Source organism: Macaca nemestrina, chromosome 1 (assembly GCF_043159975.1).
Source record: "Macaca nemestrina isolate mMacNem1 chromosome 1, mMacNem.hap1, whole genome shotgun sequence".
NCBI classification, from domain to species: Eukaryota; Metazoa; Chordata; class Mammalia; order Primates; family Cercopithecidae; genus Macaca; species Macaca nemestrina.
In genome coordinates, this window is record NC_092125.1 from 196,228,192 (window position 1) to 196,249,834 (window position 21,643).

General features: G+C 50.8%; 1 protein-coding gene across 10 annotated transcripts in view; it reads left to right on the forward strand.

Annotated features, from left to right (window-relative positions):
* LOC105494742 (R-spondin 1) overlaps nt 1-14,956 on the forward strand; it is a 22,315-nt gene extending 7,359 nt beyond the window's left edge. For 7 of the 10 annotated variants that reach the window (XM_071095923.1, XM_071095932.1, XM_011763493.2 and 4 more), the window contains 4 exons: nt 10,496-10,687; nt 12,825-12,974; nt 13,266-13,454; nt 14,236-14,956. In XM_071095923.1, the coding sequence (XP_070952024.1) occupies nt 10,496-10,687; nt 12,825-12,974; nt 13,266-13,454; nt 14,236-14,399 (695 nt within the window). In that variant the 3' untranslated portion in view covers nt 14,400-14,956. The other 3 variants (XM_071095953.1, XM_071095946.1, XM_071095941.1) reach the window with 3 other exon arrangements.
* The last annotated feature ends 6,687 nt before the right edge of the window (nt 14,957-21,643 follow it).

The following is a 21,643-nucleotide window of genomic DNA, read 5'->3' on the forward strand; positions in this document are numbered from 1 at the left end:
CAAGTAGCTGGGATTACAGGCACGTGTCACCATGCCTGGCTACTTTTTGTATTTTTAGTAGAGATAAAGTTTTGTCATGTTGGCCAGGCTGGTCTCGAACTCCTGACCTTAGGTGATCCACCCACCTCATTAGGTATATATTTTTAACACCTTTGTAAAACATCAAGTTCTGCGTAGACTCTGGGTGCAAATCATTATTATATAAACAATGTGTAGACCATTTTGCCTTAGGGATTCTGGGGAAGTAGAGAAGGGAAGAAAGAAGACCAAGACGCCTGTGTGTGCCTGGCCTCTCGACAAGACAAGCTTGGAAGGGCACTGGGTGGACCTGGGGATGGGGGTAGGTGTGCTATGTATGAGCCTCAGGGCTGTTGACTCTGGCTGACAGTCCTCAGCTTCAGGGTAGGAGGGCCACCAGAAGCCACTCAATCTATATCTCATTCTGAGCTATTATACACCAGTTTTGAAGCCAGACATGTCTGATCTCAGAGTCTGAGTGATGGTCTGCCTGCATGGAGCGAGAAAAATTGAGCAAAGAACTTCTCTTTAGCTGTGAGTGGTGAAGTCCCCTTGAAGTTCCCCGCCTCCATTCATTGAGGACCCTGCCCCTCCCTGAACTCCTGTTCACTAAGCCCCTTGTCTTCTTGCTAGCCCTCACCCCTGATCTGGGGTCCCTGCACCTTCCTGAGCCCTCATTCCCACTCATCCCTTGCACTGAGTGTGCTCCTTCCTGAGCCCCTTCTCCTCTCTGATTCTTGGGCCCCGTGTCTCAGTCCTGCCTCCTAGGAAGCCTCCATTCCTTCATTGAGCCCTGACTTCTCCAGAAGCCAGGAGCCCGCTTTGTGCCTCTTCTCACGGCCCCATCCTCCATCCAGAGCCTCTGCCCCTGCTGCACTGACGGCCTTACAGTCCCTCATCCCTCACTGAATCCCCGTTCCTTCCTTGGCTCATTCCACAAATGTTTATTGAGATCCTGCAAGCTGGCCCTGATCGCAGAGATGAATCTCGCGGGCGGAGGCTGCAAGCGAGTGGGGGAAGACAGAATGTCAGTCCAGTTCAGGAATGCTGCACGGGAGAAAACCTGAGGGCATGGAGAGCCCCGGGGAGTTGGGAGGAGGCACAGAGTGTTCCTTTAGGAAGTGGGGTGCAGCTAGGAGTAGCTGGGGAAATGAATTATCAAGGGGGTTCTGGGGAGCCCTAGGATTTCCACTGGGGAAGCTGTGCTCATATGTTTTCTGTTGGAAAGAAGGGTTCTGCTGCTAAACAAGCCATCCAGAACCCACTAGGACAGAACAAGGAAGCTGTCTGAGGCTGACGGGAGGGTCCAGGTAGAAGACACTGCAGGGTAGAGGTCAGGTCATTAAGCTCTTCACACCTGCCAGGCTGAGGAGTTTGGACGTGGCCTGACTCCAGCTACAGTGGGTAAGGAGCCACTGAGGCTTTCATCAGGGAGCCCAGAGCCCAGCTGCTGGGTGGGGGAGGTGGCTTGAGGTGGGAGGCAAACAGCCCAGGTAAGAAAAAGTGAGGATCTAAACTAAGCTCGCAGTTGAGAGCTTAGTTTAGAATCCTGGGTCTGGCTGGGCATGGTGGCTCACGCCTGTAATCCCAGCACTTTGGGAGGCTGAGGCAGGTGGATCGCCTGAGATCAGAAGTTCGAGACCAGCCTGCTCAACATGGCGAAAGCTTGTCTGTACTAAAAATACAAAAATTAGCCAGGAATGGTGGTGTGCACCTGTAGTCCTGGCTACTCGGGAGGCTGAGGCAGGAGAATGGCTTGAACCTGGGAGTCGGAGTTTGCAGTGCACTGAGATTGCACCATTGCACTCCAGCCTGGGTGCTAGAGCGAGACGGTTTCAAAAAAAAAAAAGAGAAGAATCCTGGGTCCTACCAGCAGGACATACCCAGGGCTTTCTGAACGTGCAGGTCTCAGAAAGCCACAGGGATAGATCCACCTCCTGGGACAGCGTGTGGCCTGAGAGGGGCCCTGGCCTACTCACTTCCTCAGTCTCCTGGCTGAGGCCCTGCTCCCTATCCTCTTGCCCTCGCCAACTGAACTCAGGTCTCTCTTACCAAACCCAGTTCCTCCAAGACTAGATTCCACCCCAAAACCAAGATCATCACTCTCTGGGTCATGGTGAGTTCTCTCCATCCACCACTGTCCCTGACCCATCTCACTTGAGTCCCTCATCCATGTTCCATCCTGGTCCCTCCACTGTAGTGAATCTTCATTAAGATCCATCCATACACCACCCTTCATCTCAAGCCTCTGTCTCACTCACCATATCCTCAACCTTATAACCTTGTGGAGCCTTATCCTTTACTGAGCTCCCATTCAGAAATGATGGGCTCTGCCTGCCGAAGCTCTTTCTAGTGAGAGAAAAAGACACATTAGCAGATAATATCAATACAAGGTGACGTTCGCCATGACAGATTCAAGTACTAGGGGTGTGGGAACACATAGAAATACTCCATTGAGACTCTGCAGGGAGGTGAGATCAGGAAGACTTCCTGAAGGAGGTGACTTTAGTTCTGAGGCTTGAGGGAGTTGGTCAGACTCAAAAGGAGGTGGAGAGTGTTCTGGGCAGAAGGACCAACTTGAACAAAGGCACACAGGTGTGAGATAGTGTGACATGTCCAGAGAAACAAAAATGGTTTGATATTGCTTAGGAGTGGTGCTGAGGGGTAACGTGGATGGGATGAGCCCACAAAAGCTTTTAAGGTCAGTCAAGGAGCTGGGTCTTAATTCTGTAGGTGATAGGGAGCTATTGATAGATAAGAGGAAGGAGTGTAAAACAATCAGATTTTTAGTTTAAGAAAGATTCCTGGGGATGAAGAAATTGGGAACTGGAAGAAATGAAGCCCCTAGGGAGGAGGAGCAGCGATCCAGAACCATTCTTCAAGGGGTGTGGGACTGAGCTGCCCTGGAGCATTGCCTCATCATAGCCACAGCAACTTAGAAGAGCTTTGCATAGGATGAAGGAGGCTAGGAGAGGGGGAATCGGGGGCACAGCCTTGCCCTGCTGGCTCAGTGAAGTGGGCTGGAGAGCAGGGTGCTTGGGAGCTGAGGGAGGTGGGGTTGGTGGGGGGCAGTGGTTGGTGGAGAGGGCAGAGCTGGGGGTGCTGAAGAAGCCAGGAAGGAGGCTCCCTTCCCTGCAAGCACCCCTCACCCTCAGAGTCCACCTGGCCTCCTCAGCCAGGCTTATAGCCCTGCAAGGCTGCTTCCCCTGCACAACCCCCATAACAGGCAGCAGCAGGAGGGAACTTTCTTGCTTTTGTTCCTTCTTTTCTTTTAGAGAGAGGGTCTTGATCTCGCTATGTTGTCCAGGCTGGTCTCAAACTTCTGGGCTCAAGGTATCCTCCTGCCTCAACCTCCTGAGTAGTTGGGACTACAGCGTGTGCCACTGTGCCCAGCTAGAGGGGAGCTTTCTAAACCACCAACCCAACGATGTCCTTCCATTGGTCGCTTCCCTCACCAAGAGAAAGAGAGAGAGAGAGAGAGAGAGAATATATAAAGCTCTATGTTCTTTTTTTTCCTTTTGAGGTGGGATCTTGCTATGTTGCACACGCTGGTCTGCAACTCCTAGACTCAAGTGATCCTGCCTCAGCTTCCCTAGTAGCTGGAATTACAGGCACGTGCTATATAAAGCCCTATTTTCCATGCCATGGTCGATCCAGGATACTCAGTGCCTCGGAAGCTTTGCGCTGGCTGTTCCTCCTGTGTGGAACGCCCTCCTCCCCTAGGCTTCTGGGTCGCGGAGTGCCCTCTGCCTCTCTACATCCAGATGTGTAACCAGCCCTGCCTCCCTTGTCCTTGGTGGGCCTTTGTGGCTATACCTCCACGTTCCGGCTCCTAGGAGCCCTGAGCACCTGTGAGGTGTGCACTAAACATCTGTGGAATAAATAAGCCTTGGTTTTCCTGCTCTGAATCATTATGCATTTCCCCCAAATATGAACCATCTTCCTTGGACCCTTCCTTCAAGGGCACATTCTCATTGTCGAGCCCCCTCTCTTGTTCCCCGATCCCTTCACTGCCTCTCTGAGCTGAGAACATCCTGTGCTTTCTGTCCCCCTTGATAAACATCCCTTTCCTTATTGAACTGACCCCACCTGTAACTGAGCCCCCATTCCTCTTCTGAGCCCCCAAACCCTCATGGAGCTCAGCTGCCTGACCCCCTTGTCCCTGACTGCAGCCCCTGGTCTCTCCCCCAGCCAAGGCCAGCCTCAGCGTCTGAGCCCTATGTCTTGATGCTCCCATTTCCTTGTGTCCTTGGGTCTCTACTCCATCAATGTCCCCTGCCTCTGAGTCTTGTAATCACATTCCCCACCCCCAGCCGTGCTCTCCCCTTCTCTGTCTGTGATCTCTGATTTTCTCTGTTGCCTTCCTGGCTTTATCTCCACTCCTTCCCTTCCACTCACTCCGAAGCCCACTGTGGTTTGGCTCTCATCTCCACCTCTCCACCAAAACTGCCCTTCTCAAGGTCACCTAATCAATGACCACTGAGAGTCAAGTCTTGTAGATTTGCTTCAGAGCTCACTGGCCTTGCTTCCTCCCAGCCCTGGTCCCTGAATATCTCTCCCTTTTCAACCTGATTCCTGGCACCTCTGTCTCTCAGTCTCCTCCCAGCTCTCCAAGGATCCTTCTCCACTTCTTTCCCGAGCCCCTCTTCCTCTTGCATAGCTGTTAAATGCAGGTGTTGCCTGAGGCACCACCCAGGCTCTTCTGCTCCCACAGATCTAACTATCAGCTTCTTTTTTTTGAGTCAGGGTCTTGCCCTGTCATCCAGGCTGGAGTGTGGTGGCTCAATCATAGCTCACTGCAGCCTCAAATTCCTGGACTCAATCAATCCTCCAGCCTCAGCCTCCCAAAGTGCTAGGATTACGGGTATGAGCCCCCATGCCAGCCAACAGCCAACTTCTTCAAAGAAGTTGAAGTTCCTGACCTTCCTTTCACTGCTGAACCACTGCCTCCTGCTGTCCACCCCACCACCCCACTGAGACTGCATTTACCAGGGCCGCCACCACCCGGTTGGGCTCACATGACATCTCAGAAGCAACTGTCTTATTGATGCCTCCCTCTTCTGAGTGCACTCTTCTCTCGGCTCCCACGATGCAATATACTTCCCAGTGTCCCCTGCCTGTCTGTTGGCTCCTCCTCTGCCTCTTAGTGTACTAAAGACTTATCTGTCCTTCTCTTCAGTGTCCAGTTCCTCTTCTCACTCCCCAGACCCACTCTTCTTGCCATCTCATGGACTGGCATGCCTTTGATGACTGTACGATGTTAAGAACTCCACTTCTCTTTAGCCAAGCATGGTGGCATGTGACTGTAGTCATAGCTACTTGGGAGGCTGAAGCAGGAGAACCACTTGAGCCCAGGAGTTTGAGGCTTCAATGAGCTATGTGTGTGACACTGCAATCCAGCCTGGGCAACAGAGTGAGATTTCATCTCTTAAAAAAAGAAAAAAACTCTTAAAAAAAAAAAAAAAGAAAGAAAAAAGAAAAAAATAACTCCGCGTCTCAATCTCCAGCCAAAATAGTTCTCTTGAGTTCCAGACCCACGTGTTCAATTGCCTAACAGACATCATTCCCTGGATGTTCCACAGGAACCGCAAACTCAACTTGTCTAATACTTAGCTACTCATCATTTTCCCACCCAAACCCCCTCCTCCTCCTGTGGTTCCTCTCCCGGGGAAGGGCTGTTATACAAGCCCAGCATCTCAAGGTCACCTTGCCCCTGCCCCTCACCCCCTCTTGTTGAATGCTTCGCCCTGTCTGGTTGACCCTGCCTGACCATCTCACGTGTGTCTACTCCCTCCCCTCTCCTTGGCTCAGCCCAGCTCTCCTGGACTGGAGTTCTAGCCTGGGAGTCTTCCTGTCTCCACTCTTGCCCTCGGACAATCCATTCTCGACTCTACCGAGTGATCTTTCTAAAATGGAATCCTGACTGTGTTTCCTGTTGTAAACCTCCCACTGATTCCTTCTGACCTTCAGGATAGGGTGTGAACTCCTTAATCCAGGCTCAGGATTCTTCCTCATCCAGCCCCTGCTTCCCTCTCCAGCTTCCTGCCTCATCACTCGCTCCACGTTCCCGCCATGCTGACCTGATTCCAGATTTCCTTCCCCGGGTATGCCACACTTTCTCTGCGGTGCCATTGACGGCGCTGAAGAAAAATGCACACAGGGACTTGTTGCTAGTGGAATGGAAGGTGGGCAGCAGACCTGAAAGGGCGCCTTTTGCAAACCTGTTCTTAGCACGGGTGATAATGAAGGAAGAAATGAGTATGGCAGCATCGCTCGAGAGGGCTGCAAATGGGACGCCGGGATAACTGCCGTTACTGAAACTAAGGCAGAAACCTAGAAGGCGCATTCACGTCAACAATGAATTAAATCAAAACAGTGCATCGTAGACGATTTAATATCTTTGAAGTGGAAGTGGTGCCTAAAATAGATAATGACTCGTAAATTTGTAACACAACTGAATAAAGGCCCAGAGTAGAAAAATAATCGGAAGTGCTCCCTCATAACTTCAATGTCGCATTTGGAGTATTTTTGCTCATACAATGATTCTACCAACAAGAATGATCGTGATTTTTATTTTTATCTTATATTATTATTATTTTGAGACAGAGTCTTGCTCATCACCTAGACTGGAGTGCAGAGGTAATCTTGGCTCACTGCAGCCTCTGCCTCCCGGGTTCAAGTGATTCTTATGCCTCAGCCTCCTGAGTAGCTGGGATTACAAGTGTGTGCCACCACGGTCAGCTAATGTTTGTATTTTTAGTAGAGACGGGGTTTCACCATATTGACCAGGCTGATCTTGAACTCCTGGCCTCAGCTTCTCAAACTGCTGGGATTACAGGTGAGAGCCACCTTGGCCAGTCTATTATTATTTTTTGTAATAGAGACGGGGTCTCCCTATGTTGCCCAGGCTGGTCTTGAACTCCTGGGCTGCAGCGATCTGCCCACCTCAGCCTCCCAAAGTGCGGGGATTACAGGCATGAGCCACCACGCCCGGCCCATAAATTCCATTTTCCAAAAATATATAGTTTCCGTGCCACCTCATATTGTCCTACCCTGGGCTCCCTAAACTTCATTCCTCTGCCTGAAACACATACTGGCCGAGAAATTTTGTTCAAGTAATTTACCTTTCCATTCCCTCATCTATAAAAATGTGCATAATAGGTCAAGTGGGGTGGCTCACGCCCGTAATCTCAGCACTGTGGGAGGTCCAGGCAGGTGGATCACCTGAGGTTGAGAGTTCAAGACCAATCTGACCAACATGGTGAAACCCCATCTCTAATAAAAATACAAAAAATTAACCAGGCATGGTGGCAGGTGCCTGTAATCCCAGCTACTCAGGAGGCTGAGGCAGGAGAATCACTTGAACCTGGGAGGCGGAGATTGAGCCACTGCACTCCAGCCTGGGTGACACAGCGAGACTCTATCTCAAAAAAAAAAAAAAAAAGATAATAAAATTTAAAAATAATAACAATAGTACCTACCTCATGGGTTGTTGTAAGGATTAAATGAGTTAATACTTGTCAAGCACTGAGAACATTGCTGCCACAGAGTAAGTGATCAACATTTAGTAACACACTGCCGCCACTGTGGTTATTGCTGTGTTGTTGTGATGATTTGGTGTTTGTTATCATCTTCCTTCCTTCGGTTGCTCTCCTTCCTAACTCCTCCATGTTCTCCTGTTCTGAAACCAGGAATGATTCCTGCATCATAGACTCACGCCAGCAGCTGCCCAGAGTGGACATCGTCATCTCTCCTTCTCAGGGAAACACATGACATTCAGTATTTTGCCCACCTTCCCAGACTGGGAATCTGGCTTTGGGTCCTGATGACTCTGAAGCCGGGGCTCTGGGTCCACTACCCTGTACCATCTCCCACCATCTCTATTCTGATTTTCCCAGCTCTCTGCCTTACGCCTGTATCTGCCGCTCCTCACTGCCTGGCTCTTGTTTTGTTTTGTTTTGTTTTGTTTTTTTGAGAAAGAGTCTTGCTCTGTCACCCAGGCTGGAGTGCAGTGGCATGATCTCAGCTCACTGCAGCCTGTACCTCCCAGGTTCAAGTGATTCTCCTGCCTCAGCCTCCTGAGTAGCTGGGATTACAGGCGCCCACCATCACATCCAGCTAATTTTGTGTATTTTTAGTAGAGATGGGGTTTTGCCATGTTGGCCAGGCTGGTCTTGAACTCCTGATCTCAGGTGATCTACCCACCTCAGCCTCCCAAAGTGCTGGGATTCTAGGAGTGAGCTACTGCACCCGGCCGCTGCCTGGCTCTTGTTGCCCTTCTTGATCAAGTTCAAGTTATAAAGACCGTTCACCACTCCACTCCCACTCCCATCTCCACCCCATGTAACTACTTTCCTTCCTCTCCTTCCCTCTCACCTTGCTTCTCTTGCCATGGGCTTCTTTTCATGTCTGGCCCCACGGCTCACCCACACCCCAGGTCAAACATCTGGGAATCACCCCAGGCTCCTCCCCACGCCTCTTTCCTCTCTGCCTGTTAGCCACGATGTCCTACGGGTTGCATTTCCCAAGCATCTCTCAAATCTGTCTTTTTTCCCTCTATCCCTGTGGAACAGAATTTTAAGACGTTCTCACTTTTCTCACCTGGATGATCTAGTCAGCTTCCTCCCAAACAGTTCTTCCGTCTCTGGTCTCCACCCTGGCTCCCAGAGACAATTTCCCAACATGTAAATTGGACTAGGTCTCATCCCTGCTTAACATGTTCTAATGGCTCCCTGATGTTTAAACAGTCTGAGAAGGTCCCAAAACAAGTGTTCTGTGGCCAACATGCTTGGGAAATGCAGTTCACTCTGTGCCCCGCTCAGAGAGTCACTGCACACGGGAGAGTAATAAAGCTTCCATTAGGCCTGCAGTAAAGAAATCTGTTTAGATTTGTTTGACCCACTGGTTCCTGGTCTTACCTGACACAGTAGCCTTTCTCCACATTTTCCTCTTCACGGTTGGGGGAATCAAGTTGTAAGGAGTACTTTTTGGGAAATGCCATCTGGCAGAATCAAGTTCAAGTTCCTTAGCATGATATAAAGATAGAAAACCTTACCTTTCACCACTCGCCTCCTATTCCCATCTCCACCCTAAGTTATCTGCAATTCCGCCTTTCCCTAGTTTTACACCTTTGTGGTCCTGCTCCCTGAGTGCCCTTAATTCTGCTTCCTAAAGGACACATCTGTACAAATTATCTAAGACGTGGCCTCAATGACACCTCCTTTGTGGCTTGTTTCCCTCCTTCTTTTTGGCTCCACTATTGCTTGGCCCTGTGACTGTCAGCATTCACCTATTTGTGGGTCTGTCTGCTCCACTGAAAGTTCAATTCCTCTACAGAGTGGCTTGTCTGCCTCTGTCCCCAGGGCTCACACTGTGCAAGGTCTATGGAAGGGGCTCCGTGAGTGAGATCAAAGATCCTGAGACTCAATGCTGGGATGGAAAACCACGAAGCCTCCAAGGATGGTTCTCTTTTTTGTTTGTTTGTTTGTTTTTTGAGACAGAGTCTTGCTCTGTCATCTAGGCTGGAGTGCAGTGGCACAATCTCAGCTCACTGCAACCTCCGCCTCCCAGGTTCAAACGATTCTCCTGCCTCAGCCTCTAGAGTAACTGGGATTACAGACGTGCGCCACCATGCCTGGCTAATTTTTGTATTTTTAGTAGAGATGGGGTTTCACCATGTTGGCCAGGCTGGTCTCGAACTCCTGACCTCAGGTGATCCGCCCGCCTCAGCCTCCCAAAGTGCTGGGATTACAGGCGTGAGCCACCACGCCCAGCTTCAAAGGATGATTCTGAGCCAGGGTTTCTCAGCCTCAGTGCCATTAACATTTTGGACCAAATGATTCTTTTCTGTGCCTGATGCATTATAGGATGATTAGCAGCATCCCTGGTCTCTACCCAATTGATGCCAGTAACAACCCCTTTCCCCAGGTGTGATCATCAAAAAGGTTTCCAGGCATTGCCAAGTGTTCCCTAGGGAGCAAAATCATCCGTGGTTGAGACCCCTGTTCTAGACATAGGTTATTCCAGTTGTCTTTGTGTTTCTGGGTAGGTGTTCCTTTTCTGTTTCACTCTTTATCCCTCTTGCCCTTAAAACTTTCTCGGAAATTTAAAAAACCCTCCTTCTATACCTAAGACTGACTCTTTTGTGCTCTGGGGAGAGTGGAGAAATTCCAGGAAGGGTGCAGCTTGGGTTGCTTCTCTGGAGATGGCGGAGCCGGCCTAGAGAGTGAGCTCATGTCGTGCCTGGAGCTAGGGAGGCACATGGGTCAGCATCTGTTGCTAGCTCTCTGGAGAAAAGCTACTGGGAAGGTGTATAAAGCAGCCTTGCAGACAGCTGCCTGCCTGGCCTGTGCTTTCTGAGAAGCATATTCCTTCTGTGGAAGGAAACGCCGATCTATTCACTTCCCATCCTTGTCAGAATCTGGATAGGTGAGGTTCTCTCCACAGCCGCCTTCTCATCCCTGCTCCACCTTTGCAGTCAGTGTCGAAGGGAGCCAGGCCTGTGCCAAAGGCTGTGAGCTCTGCTCTGAAGTCAACGGCTGCCTCAAGTGCTCGCCCAAGCTGTTCATCCTGCTGGAGAGGAACGACATCCGCCAGGTGGGCGTCTGCTTGCCGTCCTGCCCACCTGGATACTTCGACGCCCGAAACCCCGACATGAACAAGTGCATCAGTGAGTGTGGGCAGGGCTGTCGGGGGCAGGGGGCACTAGAAGCTCTGGACTGAGGGAGAGTGCTTTGAACCACTGGTGGCTGGTGAGAGGAGCAGAGGGGGCTCTGAGGAGAGGAGATGAGGCGCCGATTCAAGTATCCAGCCGCACACTTCCACCTTGGTGTGTAAATACTGGAACCCTGTCTCCTCCCTTCGCACCTGCCCCTACCTGTATTCCCACAGGTTACCCTCCATGTCCCAACCTGTCACCCAAGCCACAGCCCTGAGTGCCAACCTCTCCCACCCCATCCATCCAATCATCAGAGCCTGTCTGTCATCTCTTGTCTGTCCTCACTGCCACTGTCCTCCCCAGGCTCCCAGCACCTTGCTCCTGGATCATTGCAATAGCCTGTTCATCTGTCCTCCAGCCTTCATCTGGTTCCCTGAAACCCACCTTCTGCACTGCAGCCAGAAAGACGCTTCTGAGACACACACCCTACCCCATCACACTTCTGGGATACACAACCTATCTCATCACACTTCTGAGACACCGAACCTATTCCTATCCCATCACATTTCTGAGACATACAACCCATGCCATCACACTTCTGCTTAAAAACCATTGTTAGCTCCACATGGGCTGCAGGGGAATCCAAGCTCAGGCAGCCTGCTCTTCCACTCTCTTCGCTCCCTGGTCTTCTGGCTCCTCATTTCCACACCAGCTACAGCTCCACGTGCTCCAAGGCACACGCTGCCATATCTCCATCCCTTCTCTGTAGCTGCAGCTGCGGTGTGCTGGGGGACACGTGTGAACACACTCAGGGAGACAATGCCAGTGCCCCCACTACCTGTTCAGTGCCTTGCCATTTAGAATGCATTTGCAGGTCTCATATCAGTTGAGCTTCACAACAACACTGGAAGGGAGACAGGACACAATTGATGGTACCCTTTTCAGGGCTGACAACATTGAGGCCCGGAAGGTAAATGACTGGTCCAAGACTAGACTGGGTTCTGAGCTCAACTCTGCTACTTCTTCATTGTGTGACCTTGAGCACGTCTCCACCTCTCAATGCCTCATCTTTAAGGGTTCTTACCCCCTAGGGTTGTTGTGAGACACGCAGGTAAAGCCCTTAGTGTCTGGCACTCAACAAATGGTAGCTGCTATTGTTCTTATTTTTGTTCTTATTTGACTGGCAACCAAACCCAGGAATCAGAGCACCAGGGAGGGAAGGAAGAAGGGAAGGAGAGAGGTGAGGCTGAGATAAGCCTGGAGGATGGTGGGAGTTTGTGAGGATGCAGGTGGGACCCTGGGAGCTACCCTCTTGGTCCTCAGGGTCCTTGGGGTGGGGAGCTCCTGGCTACGCCAGCTCCTAGGAAACTGGCAGCGTGGGCTTCAGGTGCCAGAGCCTGGGAGGAAGTCAGCCCCGCCTGCACTCTGGGAAGGAGAGATTGTGAAAGACCCTGCCTGCTTTCAGCCAAGCCCTGGAGGACCCACCCTGCTCCCATTCCCCCAGAGGAGAGAACTGGCAGCAGGGAATCAGGGAGGGACCCAGGAGTCCTACCAAGGCGGTTCCTGGAACTCAGCCTTGCAGAGGGAGAGGAATTTGCCATAGGATGGCTTCCCCCTCCTCCGTGCTGATTCTTTCTGCCCCAGGCAGGAAGAGAACCACAGTTTGGGGTATTGTAGATGCCCAGCAATGAGGGAAGAGGAGATCACACAGCCACTCTCTGGGGGACCATTCTGCCCCTCAGTTCAGCTCTGTTTAGGGTGGCCCTGCAGATGCTGTGAGATGCTGAAACACTCCTGTCCCACCCCCACCAAGCCCAGAGGGCCCCACCCTCCTCCTCTGAAACTGCTCTCTTGAGCCTCACCTTGGGTTCCAGGGGCTGAGACTGGCTTCATGTTCAAGTTGGCTGACGGTGGCTAGAGTCCCAGCCAGCCCTCAGGAGCAGCCGCTTCAGCTTCTTCTTCCCTGGCCTGCCACTGCCCTTCCTTTCCCTTTCCTCCCGAGACTCCTCTGCAGTAACTGCAGCTCTAGGCCAGGGTCCTGCCCTCCATGTAGGTGGATGTAGACAGAAGGGAGGGTGTTGGGGCTGGGAATGAGGGAAAATGTTCCTTCTAGGTTGGGCCAGAAGCCCCCAATTTGTCCTCTCCTCAGAATGCAAGATCGAGCACTGTGAGGCCTGCTTCAGCCATAACTTCTGCACTAAGTGTAAGGAGGGATTGTACCTGCACAAGGGCCGCTGCTATCCAGCCTGTCCTGAGGGCTCCTCAGCTGCCAATGGCACCATGGAGTGCAGTAGTCCTGGTAAGCCATGGCAGGCACTGTGGGCAGAGGGTCCAGGACCCCAGGAGGAGGGGCTGGGTAAGGGTCTGGCCAGAGAGTGGGTGGGCTGGGGTACTGTGCAGGGAGAGCTTACCCTACCACTCTTTTCTGGGTCTCCAAGGACTCTTCTGCCCTCTGGACTAAAGATACCTGCAGCCTGAGGTCCAGGCAGAAGGCAGGTGGGAGATGCTCCCCTGGGCTATTCCGGACCAGGGGAGGAGATTTGATCCCCTCCTCCTTGTCCTACTCTCCCTTCCCTTCTATTCCTGCCAGCGCAATGTGAAATGAGCGAATGGTCCCCATGGGGGCCCTGCTCCAAGAAGAAGAAGCTCTGTGGTTTCCGGAGGGGCTCCGAGGAGCGGACACGCAGGGTTCTCAATGCCCCTGGAGGGGACTATGCTGCCTGCTCTGACACCAAGGAGACCCGGAGGTGCACAGTGAGGAGGGTGCCATGTCCTGAGGGTGAGCTGCAGCCTCTGCTCCCTTGGGGTCAGCGCTCAGGCACCAGCCATGGCAGGTCCCACCATCTCTGCTTCCTGCCCATGGTTCAGGAGAAAGCTTCAGGGCAAGGCCAGATGGGGCACCAACAACTCAAGACCTCATGCTGTCCAATCCAGATGCCATGTCCTGGCAGAGAACAGGGCCCCGGAACTCTGCATGGTGGAAGCTGGAAGCTTCTGTGGTCAATATCCTTCCAGTTTCCCCATTTCTTCTGAGCTAGTGGATGTTCATACTAGAAGGCCCCTCGGAGGCCGGATGGGTGGGCGAAAGAGGCACTAAGACCCAGAGAGCTGTAGTGATTCCACCAAAGTCACACAGCCTGCAGTTGGCAAGGAGGTGGCTGCTGCTCTTGCCTGGCCCCAGAGGTGGCTGGTGGCGGGGAGGGAATGGGGGCAGTCCTGCCTGTTCTGAGGGTTGCACTGAATACCTGGGAAGTGCTCTTGGTCCACTGGGATCCAAGATCTGGGGAACCCATGAGGAAGAGGATGATGTCTTGTGTGCCTTGAGGGTTGGGGAGTGAAAGGGCTCTTGGGCTGCCTCTCAGTGCTCATGCCTCAGGGTCCTCTGAAGTGGCTGCTGTCAGAGGAGGTCACCATGACCCAACTACCTACAGGCAGCATCTCCAGCCTCCTCCCTGCCTCCCCTTCCGGCTTCCTCACACTCCCCTCCTAGGGCCTATGGCCATGCCCAGGGGCTCCCTGCACATCCTTTGTTGATTCTTTCTGCTGTCTGGTTGTTTCAGGGCAGAAGAGGAGGAAGGGAGGCCAGGGCCGGCGGGAGAATGCCAACAGGAACCTGGCCAGGAAGGAGAGCAAGGAGGCGGGCACTGGCTCTCGAAGACGCAAGGGGCAGCAGCAGCAGCAGCAAGGGACGGTGGGGCCGCTCACATCTGCAGGGCCCGCCTAGGGACACTGTCCAGCCCCCAGGCCCATGCAGAAAGAGTTCAGTGCTGCTTTGTGTGATTAAAGCTTTCCTGAACTGGAACATCGGGGGCAAAGCATACACACACGCTCCAATCCATCCATGCATCCATAGACACAAGACACACACACTCAAACCCTTATCCACATATACAACCACACATACTTGCACACATGTGTGTGCATGTATACACACACAGATACCCCCCACACACACACACACATACACACCTGAGGCCACCAGAAGACACTTACATCCCTCAGGTCCTGCAGTACACTCTTGGTTTCTGGAGCTCGCCATGGCCGTGTCAGAGACAACACTTTCCAGCATCTGAGACCAAACTGCAGAGGGAAGCCTTCTGGAGAAGCTGCTGGGATTGGACTAGCTAGTGTGGCAGATGGGAGCCAAGCTTGAGGACTGCTGGTGACCTGGGGAGAAGCCTTCTTCCCATCCCGTTCAGCACTCCCAGCTGTGTGACTTTATCGTTGGAGAGTGTTGTTACTCTTCCATGATACGTATCAGGGCTAACCTGACTCTGAAAACTGCCTTAAAGGTTTATTTCAAATTAAAACAAAAAAAATCAACGACAGCAGTAGACACAGGCACCACATTCCTTTGCAGGGTGTGAGGGTTTGGCAAGGTATGCGTGGGAGCAAGAAGAGACAGGGAATTTCAAGAGACCCCAAATAGCCTGCTCAGCAGAGGGTCGTGCAGAGAAGGAAGAAAATGTAGGGGCTGCTCTGAGGGTGGTAAACAGGCAGTCTATATCCTTGTTACTCAGAGCATGGACCGGCAGCAGTGTCGTCACAGGGCAGCTTGTTAGGAAGAGAATCTCAGGTCTCATTCCAGACCTGGTGAGCCAGAGTCTGAATTTCAGCAAGATTCCTGATGATTGGCGTGTTATATAAATGTGAGAAGTGCTGCTCTAATTCTCCTTAAAGGATGGGAGAAAGGGCCCCGGCCATGTTGCAGCAGGAGGGATTCTGGTCATCTATAAAGGAGGACTTTCCATCTGGGAGAGGCAGAATCTATATACGGAAGGGCTAGTGGCACTGCCGGGGGAAGGGAGTGCATAGGCTTCCAGTGATGGTTGGGGACAGTCCTGCCCAAAGGCAGGGCAGTGGATGGAATAACTCCTTGTGGCATTCTGAAATGTGTGCCAGGCTCTGGACCAGGTCCTAGGTTTCCAGGGAGGAGCCAAACACAGGCCTTGCTCTTGTGGAGCTTAGAGGTTGGTGGGGAAGAAGATAGGCATGCATCGAGGAATCGTACAAACACATATGTAACTACAAAAGGATGGTGCCAAGGGCAGGCGACCACTGGCATCTGTGCATAGCTATGAAAGTTAATAAAACAGAATAAAAATAAAATACTTTCTCTCAGGGAGGTGTCTCAGAGGATGTGATATTTGAGCCTAACTCTGAAGGATGGGTAGAAGGATTTAAGACAGATTGCTGCTGTCCAATAGAAATATGTGAGCCACATATTTAATTTAACATTTTTGGGCCGGGCACGGTGGCTCATACCTGTAACCCCAGCATTTTGGGAGGCTGAGGCGGGCGGATCACGAGGTCAGGAGTTCAAGACCAGCCTGACCAACATGGTGAAATCCCATCTCTACTAAAAATACAAAAATTAGCCCGATGTGGTGGTGTGCATCTGTAATCCCAGCTACTCGGAGGCTGAGGCAGGAGAGTCGCTTGAACACGGGAGGTGGAGGTTGTAGTGAGCCGAGATCGCGCCACTGCACTCCAGCCTGGGCAACAGAGCGAGACTGCCTCAAAAAAAAAAAAAAAAAAAAAATGGCCAGGCAGGGTGGCTCACGCCTGTAATCCCAACACTTTGGGAGGCAAAGATAGGAGGATCACTTGAGCCCAGGAGTTTGAGACCAGGTTGGTGTGCAAAAAAAAAATTAAGTAATAAAAAAAGAAAATATTTCTCTAGTAGCCACAGTATAAAAAGGAAAAAGAGGTGAAATTAATTTTAATTACATCTGTTATTTAACTATATATATGCAAAGTATTATCTTTTTTTTTTTTTTCTCATAGAGATGATGTCTCACTATGCTGCCCAGTCTGGTCTTGAACTCCTGGGCTAAAGCGATCCTCTTGCCTCAGCTTCCCAAAGCGCTGGGATTATAGGCATGAGCCACTGCACCTGGCCCCAAAGTATTATCTTTTTAACATGCAATCAAGGTAAAAAAAAAATTATTAGTGAGATCTTTTACATTTTTAAAACCAAGTGTTCAATGTTCCGTGTGTATTTTTACACTCACAGCATATCTTAATTTGGATGCTAAATTTTCACTGGAAATACCTGATCTGTAATTACGCTGCATAAAAACTAAAGTTGAAAAAGAAGATACACATACCCAAGTTGTTTTGAGAACACTTAGCAGTTTTTCTGTAACTGAATGATGTATCTTTTTAAATTTTAATTTTAGGCAATTAAAATTAAATAACATTGGCAATTCAGTTCTTCAGTTGCACTAGCCATATTTCAAGTGCTCGATAACCACATGTGGCCAGTGGCTACCATGTTGGACAGCACAGTTCTACAGACACAGCATATGCAATTGTCCTGTAGCAGAAAGTAGTTTGGCCAAGGGACTGAAAGAAAGCCAGTATAGCTGGAAGGTCTCGAGGGCAAATGAGTTCAGATGATTCTAGAAAGATTGCCTGGAGTTGGTCCTTTATTCTCAGAGCCAAAGGAGGCTGCTGAAGGGTTTTAAGCAGTAGGCCAAAACAAGTAGATTCGCATTTTGCAAAGATCACTGTGTCTGTAGCTTGAAAGACAGATTAGGGAGAGGTTGGTTAGGAGGCTGTTGCTGTCATCTAGGTGAGAGATGTTGGAGATTTGAACTAGGGTGGAGGCAGTGGAAATGGAGAGAAGTGAGCAAAATCAAAAGGTATTTGGGGCATAAAGTTGACAGAGTTTGGTGATGCATTGGATGTAGAAGAAGGGAGAGACGGGGAGGGAGTTATCAAGGATGAAATCTCTGTTTCTGACTCAAACACCCAGACAGATGACAGTGCTGTGTTCTGAGATGGGAAACCTGCGAGGAAGACCAGTTTGGGAGAAGAAGGAAGAATATAAATGTGGTTTCGACCACGTTGAGTTTGTAGTACCTCTGAGACATCCTGGTAAAGATGGTGAGCAGACATTGCTTAGACATAAACACAGGTTTAGTTGTACAGGCAGAGTTCAAGCTGGAATGTAAACTGGTGTATGGAAGGCAGTCGAGGCTGTGGATTTGGAAGAGGTCAACTGAAAAGACAGCACTGGGTGAAGAGAGGAGTCTGGACCCATCTCTAATATAAAGACCCTCTAAATATAAAGATCAGATCACCAACGGTGAGTTAAAGGAGAAGCAGGCAAGAGGAAATCCAGGGGAATATCAGGCCCCAGAAGCTAGCAAGAAGGAGGGAGAGATCAAGCAAAAGAGGACTGGAAAGTGACCATCGGACTCAGCAACATGTGTGCCAACAGAAGCTTAGCAGCAGTGTTTGGGGAGGGTAATGGAAGCAGACAATTCCCTTAGCTGTGAAAAAGAGGAAGAGAAATACGACAGGAGCTAGAAAGAAATATGAGTCAAGAGAGACCTTTTTTCGTTCAATGGGAAAGACTTGATGGTGTTTAAAACCTTCTGGGAGGGCTGCACTTAAGAGAAAGCAGTTGAGTACACAGGCAAGAGAAGGGGAAATCAGTAGTGGAAGGTTCCATTGGGAGGGATTGCTCTGCAGGAGCAAGGAGAGAGTGATGCAGGTGTGGGAAGGCTGGGAGGTGAGGAAAGTGGGGGATTTCATGTCTGTGCATCTGCAGGTCTTGTCCCTTCTACACCTGTGATCTTCACTGCCAGTCACAGACTGCCCACAGCCAACAGCCCCTCTTCCCTCACTCTTTACCTTGTCTCCTCTCCTTGACCCTGGCTGTGTCTTTGCAAGTCTCTCTGTGTCATCCATCTTCCATCTCTGTGTTCTGTCTTTGCCCCTCTCTGCGTCTCTAACTCTGTCTTCTCAGTCCCTCTTTTTGTCACCCTGATCTTCTCTGTTCCCACTTCAGCCTCTGACTCTATTTTTGTGCACCATTGATTCTCTTTGTCCTTCTGTTTCTCACTTTGGGGCATCAATCCTCAGTCCCAGTATGTCTTGGCTGTCTTTGGCTCTGATGTGTCCCTGACCCTTAGGCTCTTGCTACCCAAAGTGTGGTCATGGACCAGCGACCTTGGCCTAAAGAATCTGCATCTGCCTTGTAGGAAGATCCCTTAGGAAATTTGTGCAGATATTTAACAATTTGAGAAGCATTATCATAAGCTTTCCTCTACACCAACATCAAAGCAGAAATTCAGAATCTCAGCAACATCAAAGAATGAGCTGAATCCTCCAGTTATCTCCTGCCATCAACTCTGTGATGCTCTGAGCCATCCCGCTTCTCTACATCACATCTTTGAGCCACCTAAAGCTGCTCTTGAAGTCCTAGGCAGCTAAGACAAGGTACATAGTATGCGTTTCAGGAAGTCCTGAATCCACTGATGTACACCCCACACTTGAGCTTCTACATCTGCAGAATTACTGGCAAGATCATCTGATACTGATACACTGGGTGCTTTCAGATGCGATCCCAGTACTTTCCAAAAAAACAATTAGCCCCACCTGGACCTACTCGTATCTGTCTCACCCTGTTTTGAGCTGGAGAGGGAATGTGTGTTTCAAAACCTGCTCACAACCTGAGAAGCAGCCCACCTGAGGCAGAGACCATAAGGGCTGAGAACAGCCCAGAGTTGGTCCAGACATCACACCCTGTGCTTTTTAGGATGAGTGAGTGCTGGAGAGAGGGAATCTATGTCAAGATGTAGAGCTGCCTAACCCTATTTCCAGGTTTAGGCAACAACAGCACATGATTGTATGTGGTTGTTACGTGCCCACATTGTTATTTGGAAAATGTTAGCTTTTTCCTCTACAGGGCCACAGATTTGCCCAGACTAACACATTTCTGGCCACCGTATGCAGTTCCAGCTCTGGTATGTTTCAGATCAAATCTCCAGAGTGTAGATTTGTTTTCCATTTCAATATTTTGGGTGATGGGGTTGTGTTTTCTGGATTTGTTTACTTAAGTGGGGATTTTTTTTTTCTTTCTGGTTTGTTTGGTTTGGTGTAGGAGGACTGAGAGGGAATTTAGGAAAAGGGTCAGCTTCTTGGGCTCTATTACAAGTCCCTGATGCAGGGCCAGCAACCCAGGTGCTGGCTTTTTGTATCTCACTTCTCCAGCTGTGGTCCAGACAAGATTTAAATGGGCAACAGGTGGAAACTCAAGTGAACGGTGATAAGGTAGGAGGAAAACAATCAGAGAGAACAGGTTTCATTTTTAAGGACTAAATGGATTCATTGCAAAAGGGCTGGAATACTGTCTAGTACTGCCAGTAAAAGTGAGCCAGAACAAAAGCCTAGTTATAGGGGAGTAGAGAAGATCTGAAGATTCGGTGCCTCAGGGGTTGCTGAGACGTGAGCATACCAGGGTTGGGTGCACCTGCTTTGGTGTGGCACACCTCCTGGCTCTCCCAAGAGAAAGCCACCACACGGGGAACAATAAACAGGTTTTGGCTGGAGGCTTGGTTGAAGCTCCTTTAGCATCAAGAATGTGAGGCCGGGCGTGGTGGCTCATACCTCTAATCCCAGCACTTTGGGAGGCTGAGGCAGGAGGACAGCTTGAGGCCAGGAGTTCAAGACCAGTCTGGGCAACATCCTGAGACCTTGTCCCTACAAAAAAGAGAGAGAGAGACCTGCACTAAATAGACCCTTGGGTGAGCTAGCATGGATGGGGACAGAGGGAGAGTTAGTAAATCTGGGCCCCTTCCTTTCTCTGTCACCGCTAGCCTACCAGGTTCATGGTGACAAGAGACAAGGCCAGTGGCTAGAGAAGGTGGCTTGGGTTCTGCCCCAGAGCCTTCCAGAACTTAAGTAGGAAATTGCGAAACAGGGCTACATTTTGAAAGAGAAAGTATGTGAAAAATGGTTCCTCCCTCGCTCGTTTGCTCTCCCGGAGCTTGGTGCAGGGAGGTGGGTGAGATAGATTCCTGGCTGGACTCAGTCTGGTGTGGGAAAGAGGCAGAGCTGAGTTCTTAGGGGCCCCTCAGGCCAGGTCTCTGCAGCTGTCAGCCTTTGGTTATTGATCCTTGTTATTGGGATGCACTTTTTCCATCTGTCGAGCATCGGCCTGGTCCATGGAGAAGGCCAGCTCCTTCTTCTGGCTGAGTTTTGTCTCCTAAAAGGCCGGCTTCTGAGGGCTTCCTCTGCAACCCAATATGTACCATGGACTGCTGATTAAATACTTGGAATGTCTTCAGGGTGAGCCAGGCCTGTCCATAAAATGGGAGGCATTTTGGCAGTTCCAAGGCCCCTGGCACCCAGTCTTGGCCCCGGCCTGGCTGTCTTCTTCAAGGAGCTGCGGTGGGCCTCCCGCCAGAATGCTTCCCTGGGAAACATCGAAGTGAGTTAAAGTCAACAATGAGTTCATCTCCAAAAGGAATAAACTGGCAGCCTTCAGGGCAGGAGAACAGAAGCAGGGGGTGGGGGAGGGACAGGGACTGGGGGACAGAGGAGGGGGATAGGTGATGCTGTAACAGCCAGGTCAGATCCAAGCCTGTCAAATGAGCTGGCAGCGCAAGGAACAAAGAGAGGTGCTTTCCCGGGCCAGTCCTGGAAGGCTCGCTTGGCAAAGGTGACGATGAGGGTGTCACAATCCCAGGGACCATGGAAAGTATTCTCCTAAGGATTTGGAGCTGGAGCAGGACACTGAGATGGAAAGAGGCTGTGGCGGTTGGGTGGGTGGGGCAGTGAGCTGTGGCCCTGCTGACCCAAGCCTGCCCCGGGGGGATGTGAGGATGGCCATTCAGGCAGTTGAACTCCACTGTCTCATCTTGGAGGACTTGAAGAGGGAGGACTCGATGCTGAGGCCAAGTGACTAGCAGGCTCACCATGACAGAACCCAACATTTTAATCTAATCATTGTTCCCATCAGATTTATCTCTGAGGGCTTTACATGTGGATGATAGTTCCTGATTTGAGCCAGAGTCTCGCTGCTACACTCTTCGCTGCCTGGGGCACAAGGAAACCACACCCGAAAGGGTATTGGACTGCCCTTGGCACACTTGGGCCTCAGGATCCAATGGCGTGGCAAGCTCAAAGTGAGCACTGCCCTGGGATGGGCCTGAAGCTGGAGCCACCTCTTTG